At 31.4% G+C, this 13212-nt stretch overlaps 2 protein-coding genes across 2 annotated transcripts; both read left to right on the top strand.

Moving 5' to 3' along the window:
• The first annotated feature begins 10111 nt into the window (after positions 1-10111).
• Positions 10112-12380, top strand: LOC107903599 (pentatricopeptide repeat-containing protein At1g62930, chloroplastic-like). The gene has a single exon (XM_016829694.2). The coding sequence runs from the start codon at positions 11228-11230 to the stop codon at positions 12083-12085; it is 858 nt and encodes a 285-aa protein (XP_016685183.2). The 5' UTR covers positions 10112-11227; the 3' UTR covers positions 12086-12380.
• Positions 10340-11203, top strand: LOC121202879 (pentatricopeptide repeat-containing protein At1g62910-like). The gene has a single exon (XM_041092783.1). It carries the CDS (start codon positions 10340-10342, stop codon positions 11201-11203), a length of 864 nt encoding a protein of 287 aa, XP_040948717.1.
• Positions 12381-13212: the final 832 nt, after the last annotated feature.

Raw genomic sequence — 13212 nt, 5'->3', positions numbered from 1 at the left:
CCTTTTATAGTATGGTTTTAAACTTAAAAGAGACTATTACGTGCTTCTTCATTAAACCAAGTAAAGGCTTACTAAAAACAAAAACTAATAGATAAGACAAATTTCCTTTTTCAATCTAAAGGTTCTATTATTCTATGTTATAACTTTGTTTAGAAAATTATGTTTTAGGAATCGGTTCTAAAAATTTATCGAAATAAAATATGTAAAAATAATTAGTTTAGTTTTTATATAATTTTTGGTTTAATTATTGGAATAAGATATGTAAAAATTATTTTCTAGCTATATATGTTTGATTACTACTAAATTTATCTGCCACTTTGGGCGGTAGCTATTTGCAAATTAGCCTTCAATTCTTTGGGTTCACTAGACTTGTAGTGATTGATTCATCTATTGATAAATCGAGTTGTAATACCACACCTTTGAGTGTAATGGTGCACTCATCTCACAGTAGATGGAATGTGCGAGTTTCATATCTTTTTCTCTAGCAAAGCATTGATAAATGGAAGCTCCAATTCACATCCACGAAACATATGAGACACATGCAAGAATTTTACATCATTTAAGTACCACTCAAAATATGTGGTTATGTTTCTGAATTATATAGTGTTTGTCCTATTTATATTAATACAAGCACACTCAAAATATTATATATTTATCTCAAAAAACTAATAATGATATTAACAAAATTTTACATCATCTGAATTCTGTACAATTAGATAATTCATTTTTAGTGAAGAGTGGTCGAAACTGTCAGACAGCGAAATAGGGGAAACTTTAAAGAATAAACTGTATTATTTGGCTGAACCAAAAATTCTGAAAATTTTATAGTAAGAATATATGTGAGTCTAGTTTCAGTTAAAATTAACGGATCTTAATTTGGAGCTTTGTAGCTCCAGATAAAAATAATTTAGTGACTTTGACTCGGATAAACAGCTTTGAATATTCATGTGAGTGAATAGTAAAATTATAGTTAATGTTGTTTAAGTGTGTTATACACATTAAGGATGTGGAATGGAGAGGAGGGGGAGGGAAATAAATATATGAATATTCTGCTAGCATGAGTTTGCATTATAAATGGTTAATTTGCATGATTTGGGCTCAGGGACTAAATTGAATAAAAGTAAAATTTTAGGGTAATTTTGAAAAAATGTCAAAGATAACCAAATTGCATGAAATGAGTTGTTTTATTAAATAAAAAATTAATTTAGATCAAGATTGGGTAGAAAATCGAGAAAAATGGAAAATTACCAAAATGCTCTTATATCTTGGTATTTCTACAAATTAGCCTGATAAGTTCATATGACTGAAATTTTAATGATTAAATGTCAATTTAATGAATTATATAGTATATGATGATAGATATTTGTTGATGAAATGAAAATAAAATAAAAATGTGAAAACCGAATAAATGATCAAATTGAGCGGAACACCGGCTTTGAGTACTTTTGATCAGTGACAAGTGATAAGTAGTAGCTTCAGCTACACTTATCTGATCAGTGACAAGCGGCAAGTGATAAATGATAGCTTTAGCTACACTTATCTGATCAGGGACAAGTGAAAAGTGATAAATACGATCCGTGTAAGACCGTGGCAGGGCTACGGCTTCGGAAAGTGATAAGTGATCATACGCAAGATCATAGTAATACTATGGCAAAGTGGAAGTGAAGTATTCAATTTTCCGTAACCGTTCCCTAATTTGATTAAGGATGGTAAGTGACAAATGGTCCCAAAAGAATTATAGTAAATGGATAAGTGGTAGTGAATTTATACCGGGGTGATGAGTTGAATTGATGTTGTTATATAAGCTAAAATGATATTTTCATTGCAAAAATTGAGAACTTCCTAAATGTGTTAATGAATGGTATAATCAATTAAACGTTGAGTTAAATGATAAATACATATTAATATTAAACTTAATGATTTGAATTGTAAGCATGAGAAATTTGTGAATTGAATGAAATGGAAATGAAGCATTGAATTATTAAGACTTGTGAATTGCATGAATATTTATCAGGTCTCGTAGATTTTATTTATTATGATTATAATATTTTGAGGATATATTATGAATGGTTATAAAAGCATGTTAATAATTTTGAAAGTTTTAATTTAGATGAAATTTTATAACTCAGTTAAATACGTTTATAAGTGTATGTGTTCTAGTAATACCTCGTACTCTATTCCGGTGTTGGATACGTGTAAGGGGTGTTACAAAAACACAAAACAATGAATGACCATTCCACTCTTGCGGTGGTCTTCCAAACATTCCAAGCGTCAAAACCTCTGTATCTAATTAAATGACCAAATTTTCTTTCAACTCACCAATTTTCACTCACTCCATTACCTCCAAATCCCTTATCCTTTGCAATAAACGCAATAACGACATCGCGTTTGAGGAACATAAATTCGGGTTTGTTGACTACAACAAGGGTTAGCACAAGGTTTCCACTCAGGTGAATGGACTTAGGAAGGCTCATATCCCTAAACGGTATCGTTTGCGTGTAGAAGGTGACCACTTCCAGAACCGGTATTGAACCGGTGGGTTAGCCGTTTTGCAAGGAAAAATTTCCCCTTCCTCATTAAGGTATGTTGCGTTCTTATGCTTCTATAAAGCTATAAAATACATAGCTGTTACTCTTTGCATTTTTTAATATGTAATTCACGTATAATACAAATTACAGAACAATAAAGGAAAAAAAAATAAATTTTAAACTCGAAAAATGATCGAGTTTAGATTTTAAAAATTGTAATATTATACTATCTTAAATGAGATTAATTTTATTTCTCAACCTCATTTTTTAAAGTTAGTACTTATGTTAAAACTTTCTCAAATATTAAGCAAATCTTTGAGCTTGATATGATAATTTGAGTTAAGCGACCGATGAACATAGCAATTTTGGAGTATAATTATTAAAAATATTGTAGCGACCTAAAATTTTGGTTCTGGGTGCTGGTCGAAGTAATTATTGAAAACTTGAAAATCGAATCTCGATTTTATTTGAAAAATGAGTCGCCACCGATCTTTTTTCTAGGTGTGATCGGACACCTTCAAAAATCTCTTTTTAGAAGAAATTAAAAAAAAACTTTTCCAAAAAAAGGCAATTTTAGGTCCACGTCAAAATCCAGAGAAAATTAAAGTTCGGGAGTCGGTTACGCGCGAGGAAGGTATTAGCACCCTCGCGACGCCCAAAATTGGTATCTCGTTAAACGTGCGTTGTCTTAATTTTCAAAAATACAAGTTCAATTTAATATTTAATTGTGATCCGATTGAAACTCGAGAAAACTTTTTTTTGTTTTTAAACACGAGAATTTTGAAACACAATAATAATTTTTGAAAACACGAAGATTTTTGAAACACGAAAATTTTTTGAAAACACGGAATTTTTTGAAAACACGAAAATTTGTCAAACACGGGAGTTTTTTGAAAACACGATAACATCAAAAAAAATATCCACGAGAAATTTTTTTTTTGAAAACACGAAATTTTTTCAAACACTGGAATTTTGAAAACACGAACTTTTTTTTAATTCACGAGAAGTTTTGAAACACGGAATTTTTTTTAAAAAAGAAACAGGAATATATTTTTTTGAAACACGGGAAATTTTATTATTATTTTGAAACACGAGAAATTTTGAAGACACGAAGATTTTTGAAACATGAGAATTTTTGAAAACACGAAATTTTTTTTAAAACACGGAAGTTTTTGAAACACAAGAAATTTTTTTTGAAAACACGAAAATTTTTGAAACACGATTTTTTTTTAAGAAGCACTGTATTTAACACGAATCAATGATATTCATCCCTACATGGCGATGAAATCATCGAATTAGTGCCAAATCGATTCAACTTAATATTTAATCGTGATTCTATTAAAACATGAGAAATTCTCATTTTTAATTATTTCATTTTTTTAAAAACACGAGAAATTTTGAATGTTTTAAGTTTTTTTTAAAAGGGCGTCCCATATTTAACACGAGCAATCAATATTCACCCAACATAGCAATGAATTCGATGACTTAATGTTAAATCGGTTCGTTGCCTTATTTATTGAAATTATTTAAATTTAAAATTAAATTAAATTAAATTAAATTTAAAATATAAAATACAAAAATATAAAAATGCATAAAGTGCTATTAATATTAAAACGAAATAGCATAAAAATACGAGCATTAAATTAAAAGTGAAATAAACGAAATTACCGAAAAGATCCGAAACACGAGTTTCGTCCAATGGATTACCCAAATTGATCTTTTTTTCTGTTTTGTTTCTTTTTTTTTGGGGCTTTGCCTTTTTTTGGGCCTGGAGCTGTTGGGTCGGGTCGTCAGTCGGGTCGGGTCGGGTCAGCTTGACCCGACTGAATTAATTTTTTTATTTATTTTTTTCTTTTTTCTTTCTTTTTCTTCTTCCTTCTTTCTTTCTCTTTTTCTTTTTTTTTTCTTCCTTCTTTTTATTCTTCTTTTTTCTTTCTTCCCCGTTCAGCCCCCCCCACCAACTTCTCTGCTGCTGCCGGCGCTTCCTCCGCCTGCGGTGTGATGGCCGACAACGCTCCTCCCTTTTCTTTCTCTTCTTTTCTTTTTTTCTTCCTTGTTTTTTCTTGCTTCTTGTTGTTTTTTCTTTCTTTCTTTTTTATTTTTGCTTGCTTTGCTAGGTGTTGGCGATGGTGGCGTTGTGGCGGTGGGCACGGTGGCGCTGGTGCGACGGCGGAGGTGCTGCTGTTTTGACCTTTTTTTATTTTTTTTGCTTCTGCTATTTTTTTTTTGGTTGCTCCCTTGCTTCTTTTTTTTTTATTTTGTGGGGGGTTCCATTTTTGGGGAGAAAGTCCCCTTTTATGCTTGATTTTTGCTTCTTTTTGCAGGTGGTAGGGAGGGCCTAGGTCGGCCGCCGCGCGTTGCAGGTGCAACTTGCGTCAGTGGCTGTCAGAGGGACCAAAATGTAATGGCAGCAAAACTTTTGGGGCTGAAACGTAATTTTGAGAAAGTTTAAGGGTCTAAATGTAATTTCAAGAAATTTTAGGGGTCAAAATGTAATTTAGAAAAGTTTAGAGGTTGAACTGTAATTTTAAGAAAGTTTGGGGGTTAAAAGATAATTTTAGAAAAGTTTAGGGGTCAAAATGCAAAAAAAATTAATTTTTTTTTAGAAACATGAAATTAATACCGGACAAAATTCAGTGATTACAAATATCATTTTAAAAAAGAAAATTAACTACAATAAAAAGTAGAATAAAATTATCTCTGATTACATTATATATAGTGTTAATGTTTCAATGCATGTGTTAAAATAATTAGACATAAAATAAAAAATAATTAATACAAATTTAAACTTGAAATTAAAATGATGAGTAAAAAATATTATAAAAAATAAAATATTTTCAAAAAAAAGTAAAAAAAAATCACGTATAACACAAATCACAGAATAATAAAGGTTTTTTTTAATTATATTTTGAGGAGGAATTTAAATTGAGGAAAATTGATGTATTTGTATTAATATATGTTTTATAAGTTAAGTAATATCTAAAAGTATCCAACAGTGTTAATTTTTGGATTTTGTTAACCAAAACAACTTTTTTTATCTGGCTAATTAGTTTGTGAAGTGGTTTTTTTATTTATTTATAAATTATATTTACGTTAAAGCATAATTAAATATTTTTAAGAATATTATTTATATTAAAAATTAAATGAAATTTCAATAATGAAGAATTTAATTTTTAAAATAACTAAAAATTAATTAAAATATATTATTCAGAAACTTCCAAAAATAATTAAATATTTTTAAAAAATAATTAAAATATATTTTAAATATTTTCAAGCCTAATATTTTTATCCAAATTTCGAACGGGCCTTTGGGACTTAGACAGGTAGTAATATTTTAAAATAAATTGTTAGTAAATATTATTATATTTATTAATTAAATTTATTTAATTTTTAATCAATTTTCAATTGAAGTAGCTTTATTTTTTTTTATGAAATTGAGTTAGCGTTATTTGGTTTGTAACATTAACTCATGCTTAAATGCAAAAAAATACTTGTAAAATAATTAAAAATTAGTTAAGGTACTAATTGAAAACATATCATAACCCTTCGAATCATAGATTACATTAAACTAAATTTCAAAATAAAATTACATTAGTTTCAGGTTTGTGATTTCAAAATTCCATCGGGTTTGAGTTATTTCGAGTATTTCCATTTCGGTTCGGATCATTTTGGGTTTTTTTTAGTTGAGTTTGACATTAGATTTAGATCATTTTGAATTGTTTGTTTAGGTTATTTTTAGTTACTTTATTAAGAAAGAGTCATGACAATGAGAAGATGTAGCGATGGCAGTTGAAGATCCAAGGAATGCCTTATGGCAAAAAATTATGTAATTTTATTTTTTTCATTTATTTTTCTAGAAATATAACCATGGAAACATTGGTTGACAGTTTTATTTTAATTACTTCATCTCTTTATATATTTATTTTATAATTGTTTATAATATTTATATTATGTAATGTTATAATTGTGATATACATATAAAATGATCCATAGTTGATCGATTAAAAAAAGAAGTGTGTTAATAAGAAAATACATATGTTGTACTGTGACAAGTATGATAATGAGAAGGTGCATGAGAAAAAATATATATATTTGAAAGCTTTATCAAAGCAAAATAAAAAACACTTTAGTATGATAAACGTTAAATTTAGGTCCCATAAATTTTATGTTAGAAAATTTTAAATTTTCTTTATATATTCTTTAGATTTTTTTTAAATTTTAAAATTTTTTAAAAATATAAAATTTGAAAATTTATAAATTTATAAATATTTAAATATTTAAAAATTATTTTTATTTTTATTTTTTAATTTTATTTGTAATTTTTGTTGATAGAGAGACTAATTTGCTTATTTTCAAAATTGATAGGGACCAAAAGGTTATTTACACCAGTATGTTATTTGAATTATTTAACTTTGTAATCACTGAATTTTGACCGGGACAAATTTCGTGTTTTTTAAGAAATTTGCACTTTGACCCCTAACTTTTTTAAATTTCATTTTGACCCCTAAACTTTCTTAAAATTACATTTTAACCCTTAACTTTCCTAAAATTACATTTTTGACCCCAAATTTTCCAAAATTTACACTTAGACCCAAAGGTTTTGCTGTATTTGCAATTTGGTCCCTCTGGCAGATAGGCGCGATTTGCGCACCTGCCCTCCGCAATTTTCGGCCGTCGGCCCAGTGCATGGCCTCCCTCTTCCCTAGCTACCTGCTACTAGGGGTGTTCATTCGGTTAACCGACCCGAAATAGCATTAACCGAATTAACCGACCTTTCAAAATTTTTAATCGTTAACCGAACCGAAATTTTTTTCAAAAAAATTAACCGAACTGAAATTTTTTCGGTTAATTCGGTCGGTTAACCGAATTAACCGAAAATTATATGTTTTTTATTTTTGGTTAAAAATTAACCGAATTAACCAAATTAACCGAATTACCCAACTTAACCGAATTACCCGAATTAACCGAATTAACCGAATTAACCTAATTGAATCATACATAATTAAATTATTTTTGGACTTTTATACTTTAGTTTTAGTTTTAGAATTTTATTTTAATTTATTAAATAATTTGTAATTTTTATGATTGGGTTGGGTTGGGTTGGGTAATTGAGTTGGGTAATTGGGTTGGATTGAATACTTGGGTTTGGATTGGGTTTAGGTGAATAGTGGGCCTATTTATATATTATAATTTTATTTATTAATTTTTTCAGTTAACCGAAAAAATTCGGTTAACCGACCGGTTTCGAACCGAATTAACCGTTAACCGTAAAATAAAAAAATAATTAACCGACTCCCGACCGAAAAAATTCGGTTAACCGACCGATTAACTGAATTTGGTCGGTTAACCGAATTTTTTCGATTTTACCCGAATTTTGCACACTCCTACCTGCTACCTGAAGACAGAAAAAAAGACAAATTTGGTAAGATTAAAAGAAGAAAAAATGAAAGAGAGCAGGGGAGGGATAGCAACCAAAAAAAAATAAATAGAAGCAAAAAAAAAATAAACAAAATCAAAACAGCAGCGGCCCACTGCCGTCGCACCAGCGCCACTGTGCCCACCGCCGCAACACCACCGTCGTCAACACCTACAACTCAAACAAGCAAAGCAACAAGCAAAAAAAAAAGAAAAAAAAAACAGCAATCAAAACCATAAAAAGAAGAGGGAAAAGAAGAGAAGAAGAAAGAAGAAGAGAAGAGGAGACACCGGCGATCGTCGCACCAGGCGGAGGAAGCGGCGACGGCGAGGAAGAGCAAGGTCGAAGGGAAAGAAGAAGAAGAGAAGAAAGAAAGAAGAAAAAAGAAAGAAAAAAAGAAAGAAAAGGGAAAGAAAAAGAAAAAATAGAAAAATCGGTTGACCCGACCCGGCCCGAAACTTTAACCCGACCCACCAACCCGCGACCCGACCCGCGCTCCTGCGGCCCCAAAACAGCAGGCCTGCAGCAGAAAAAAAAACAAAGCAGGCCCAACAGCAGGCCACAGCCTAACTCCCCAGCCTGTCCAGCAGGCCAGCTCCAGCAGTCCCAAGCCCAGACCAGTGCAGCCCAATAGCAGTGAAGCAGGCCCGGTTGCAGCAGCCCAGCACCAGCAGCAGCCCTGCAAGCAGCGAGCAGGCCAGCCCACCAAAGCCCAACCCTGCAGAAAAAAAAAGGAAAAAAGAAGAAGAAAAGAAAAAGGGGAAAAAGGAGTAAAAAGGGTTCAATTTGCGTAATCCGTTCGACTAAGCTCATATTTTTGAATATTTTCGGTAATTTCGTTTATTTCATTTTTAATTTGATGCATATATTTTTATGCTATTCTGTTTTAAATATTATTGGTACTTTTATGCATTTTTATATTTTTGTATTTATACTTTTAATTTAATTCAATTTTAATTTAATTAATTTCAATAAATAAGACAACGAATCGATTTAACATTAAATCGTTGATTTCATCGCTATGTTGGGTGAATATCACCGGTTTGTGTTAAACACGATACGCCCTTTTAAAAATCGAAAATATTCAAAAATTCTTGTGTTTTTTTATTAAAATTTTCTCGTGTTTTAATAGGATCACGATTAAATATTAAATTGAATCGGTTTGACACTAATCGTCGAGTTCATCGCTATATTAGGTGAATATCCTCGATTCATGTTAAATACGGTACGTTTTTAAAAAAAGAATCGTGTTTCAAAAATTTTCATGTTTTCAAAAATTCTTGTGTTTCAAAAAAATTTCTCGTGTTTCAAATTTTCATGTTTTCAAAAAATTCTCGTGTTTCACAAATTTTTTAAATTTTTGTATTTTAAAAAATTTTCGTGTTTCAAAAATTTTTGTGCTTCAAAATTCTCGTGTTTTAAAAAAATTCATGTTTCAATCAGATCACGATTAAATATTAAATTTAACTTGTATTTTTGAAAATTATGACAATGCGCGATTAACGAGATACCAATTTTGGGCGTCGCGAGGGTGCTAATACCTTCCTCGCGTGTAACCGACTCCCGAACCCTAATTTTCTCTGATTTTTTTAACGTGAACCTAAAATTGACTCTTTTAAAGAATTTTAAAAAGAATTTATCTTTTAAAAAAAGAATTTAATAGGTGTCCGATCACATCTAGAAAAAAAGATCGGTGGTAACTCCCTTTTCAAATAAAATCAAGATACTATTTTTAAATTTTCAACAATCAATTCGATTAGCGCCCGCGCCAAGCTTTTAGGTCGCTACAAACTTATTTGAATTGTAAAATTCAAATCGACTTAAACTCGAATTACTTATTCTAGTTGACTCGAAAAAATTGAATAACTCGATTTAATTAACTCGAAATCAAGTTTTGCTCGCTCATAGATGCATCGACAAAATATAAATTATAAAAATAGAGTATTTTATAGATTTAAGTTTTAATTGTATTGTAATCTTAGTATATTTTTTCAAGTTAGTCTAAAAATTTAAATTTAAATTTAAATTTAATAAATTTTATTAAAGTAAATAGTAATTTTATTAAATTTAAAAGGAAGATTTATAAGTTAATAATAATTGAAGATTGCATTTAAAAATAAAGTTTAATTTTTTTATTAAATATTATTCACATTAAAAAATAAAAAAACCCAAATTACGCTCCCAACCCTTTCCCTCAACACCACTTCGCAACCCAAACTTTACACTTCTTCTGCTACTGCCGCTGCCATTTCTGCTTTCAAGATATGGGTAAGCTTCCTTCTTCTTTTATTCTTCGTTCGGTTGTTAAGCTGGAAGCCATCTTTCTAATTTCCACTCTTTTTCTTCTTCGTCTAACACCATTGCTACCCACATCGAATGCCTAAGTAAGAAACCCATGTCCATGCCTGTTAGAGGAAAGGGAAAAAAAGACCACCACTTCGATAATGTTGATCATGCTTTGAGTTTGTTCAATAAGATGATTGAAAAGTACCCAAAGCCTTCAATTGTGGAATTCAATAAATTATTAGGAGCCATTGTTAAGATGAAACATTATGCCATTGTTGTTTCTAAGTATAGACAGATCGAATTATTGGGAGTTTCCCACGATGGTTATTCTATGAGCATCTTGATTAATTGCTTTTGTCAATTAGGTCGAATTGATTTTGGGTTGTCTGTTTTGGGGAAAATGCTGAAGTTAGGTGTTGAGCCTGATGTTGTAATTTTTTCAACTTTGATTAATGGGCTTTGTAATCAAAGTAAGATTTCTGAGGCCGTTCGTATGTTCGATGAAATGACTGAAAAAGGTTATCAACCTAATTTGATTGTTTACAGTACAATGCTTAAGGGATTGTGTAAGACCGGTAATACTGGTAGAGCTGTTAGGTTTCTGAGGCTGATGGAAAGCAGAGGTTATGAACCCGATATTGTAGCATATAGCACTGTCATTGACTGCCTTTGTAAGAACGGTTTGTTACAGGAGGCTCTCAATCTCTTATCTGAAATGAAGGTTAAGGGCATTAGACCAGATATCATTACTTGCACTTGCTTAATTCATGGTATGTGTAATTTGGGCCAGCAGGAGGAGGCAACAAGGCTTTTAAATGAAATGGCTGATAACAATATTTCACTTGATATTGTCACATATACTTTATTGATTGATGCTCTTTGCAAGGAAGGAATGATTTCTAAAGCTGTACAGATCGTTGACACAATGAGAAAGCAAGGCATTGAGCCTGATGTTGTCACGTATAATACATAGGTTGATGCGCATTGCAAGGAAGGGATGGTCTCTGAAGCTGAGAATTTTGTTGACGCAATGATAAAGCAAGGCATTGAGCCTAATGTTGTCATGTATAATACATTAGTTAATGGTCATTGCTTGCGGAATGAAATGGATAAAGCTAGAATAGTTTTCAACTTGATGATTGAGAAGGGTTGTGCACCTGATATAGTTACTTACAGCACCATGATCAATAGATATTGCAAAGATAAAAGGTTAGACGAAGCAATGGAACTCTTTCATGAAATATCTCAAAAGGGACCAATCCCCGATACTGTCACATACTGCACTCTTATGCAGAGTCTGTTTCAGTTAGGGAAAGTTTCAACTGCATGTGAACTTTTTAGAAAGATGCTTGCTTCTGGACAAGTTCCAGATATAGCGACCTGTTTGATTTTGCTGGATGGTTTATGCAAAACAGGTCATATCGAAGAGGCATTGAGACTTTTTCAAGCAATGCGAAACAGTGGGTTGGAACTTGATATTGTCCCATATAATATCCTAATTGATGGGTTGTGCAAAGTTGGGCATATCGAATTTGCCAAGGAATTATTTCATCAACTCTCAGACAACGGCTTAAAACCGAGTGTTTACACATATTGTATAATGATTAATAGACTGTGTAAAGAGGGATTGCCAGATGAAGCATACAGGTTGTTAGGGAGCATGGGAGATAATGACTGTTTGCCTAATAGCTGCTGTTATAATGTAATGATTCGGGGGTTCCTTCGCAACAGCTATACTTCAAAGGCAACACAACTTCTTACGGAAATGGTTGGTAAGGGCTTTTCTGCAGATATATTCACTGCCACCTTATTTATGGATCTTATCATATACTCTAATAAATCAATCTTGCTCTGAAATGTTTCACAAATTGTGTAAAGATCATCACTTGCAATGTGAATCAGTTGTACATAACCATTGCAGAGTGATAAAAGATTGTGGAAACTAGAGTGAGGTTTAGTGTCTATTTTCAATATTGTTGATTTTGTTCTGACTTGTGTAGCTTGTTGATCTTGATCTTAGCAACTTCTTGATCTTTTTGGTGGTGATGTTAAGAAATTAGGGGAAAACCAATATTGCTTGTGAATTTTAAAGCAGGGGCATTTGTATGAACAACTAAACATGAGTTGAGAATAAAAGGAATTGAAATAAATATTAAGGTGACTTAATGGCATTGATCTACGTGTGTTGTGTTGAGTAATAAAGGGTTGAATGTTTATATAAAGGAGGGTAGTGATTTCAGCCTATCCCCAACAGTCCCTGTACTGTCCTTGCAAAGAATGCTCCTCAGTGCAGCAGGTGGTGGATTCAGCAGCCTGCTTAGGCCAAACGCATTGGCTTCCCGGACAATGTGATGTATCTTGACCTTCCTTTGCCGATTCTAAAGAACTCGAATTGTGCGATCTACTCTGCTTAGCAGCAGACTCATCCAATATGATGCGGACAGCAGCAGCACTGTCGCTCTCAATCTCCACACGCCTAAAGCCTTGGATCCGAAGAAGATTCAAACCGTCCAAAATGAGCCACAATTCAGATTCAAGCAGCGAGCAACATCTCATATTTCTAGTATACTGCCACAACCACGATCCATTCCTGTGTGTATTAATGAATTTATTTTTGTTTTCAACCCGGCCTAACCTGATTTTCAATTAAATATTTTTTAAAATAAATTTACTTAAATTTAATTATAAAAATAAATAGATAATAATATAAAATTATATATTTTTATCATTTTAATATTGTAAATTATTAAAAATGAAATAAAGATGCAATAAATTCTATTTTGGGTAAATTACACAAATAGTCACTAACTTTGGGGTAGCTGACAAAACAGTTACATAGATTTTATTTCAGTCACTCAACTTTAGAAAAATAACAAAACAATCATTAACGTTATAAAAAACTGATAAATCAGTCATTTATTAACATTTTCTATTATTGTCTTAATGGGATCGCTGATGTGGACAATTAACTTGCCACATTGG

The sequence above is a fragment of the Gossypium hirsutum genome, chromosome D05 (assembly GCF_007990345.1).
Source record: "Gossypium hirsutum isolate 1008001.06 chromosome D05, Gossypium_hirsutum_v2.1, whole genome shotgun sequence".
Lineage (NCBI taxonomy): Eukaryota > Viridiplantae > Streptophyta > Magnoliopsida > Malvales > Malvaceae > Gossypium > Gossypium hirsutum.
Note: the sequence above shows the minus strand (reverse complement) of the source record. Positions and strands in the feature narration are given on the sequence as shown.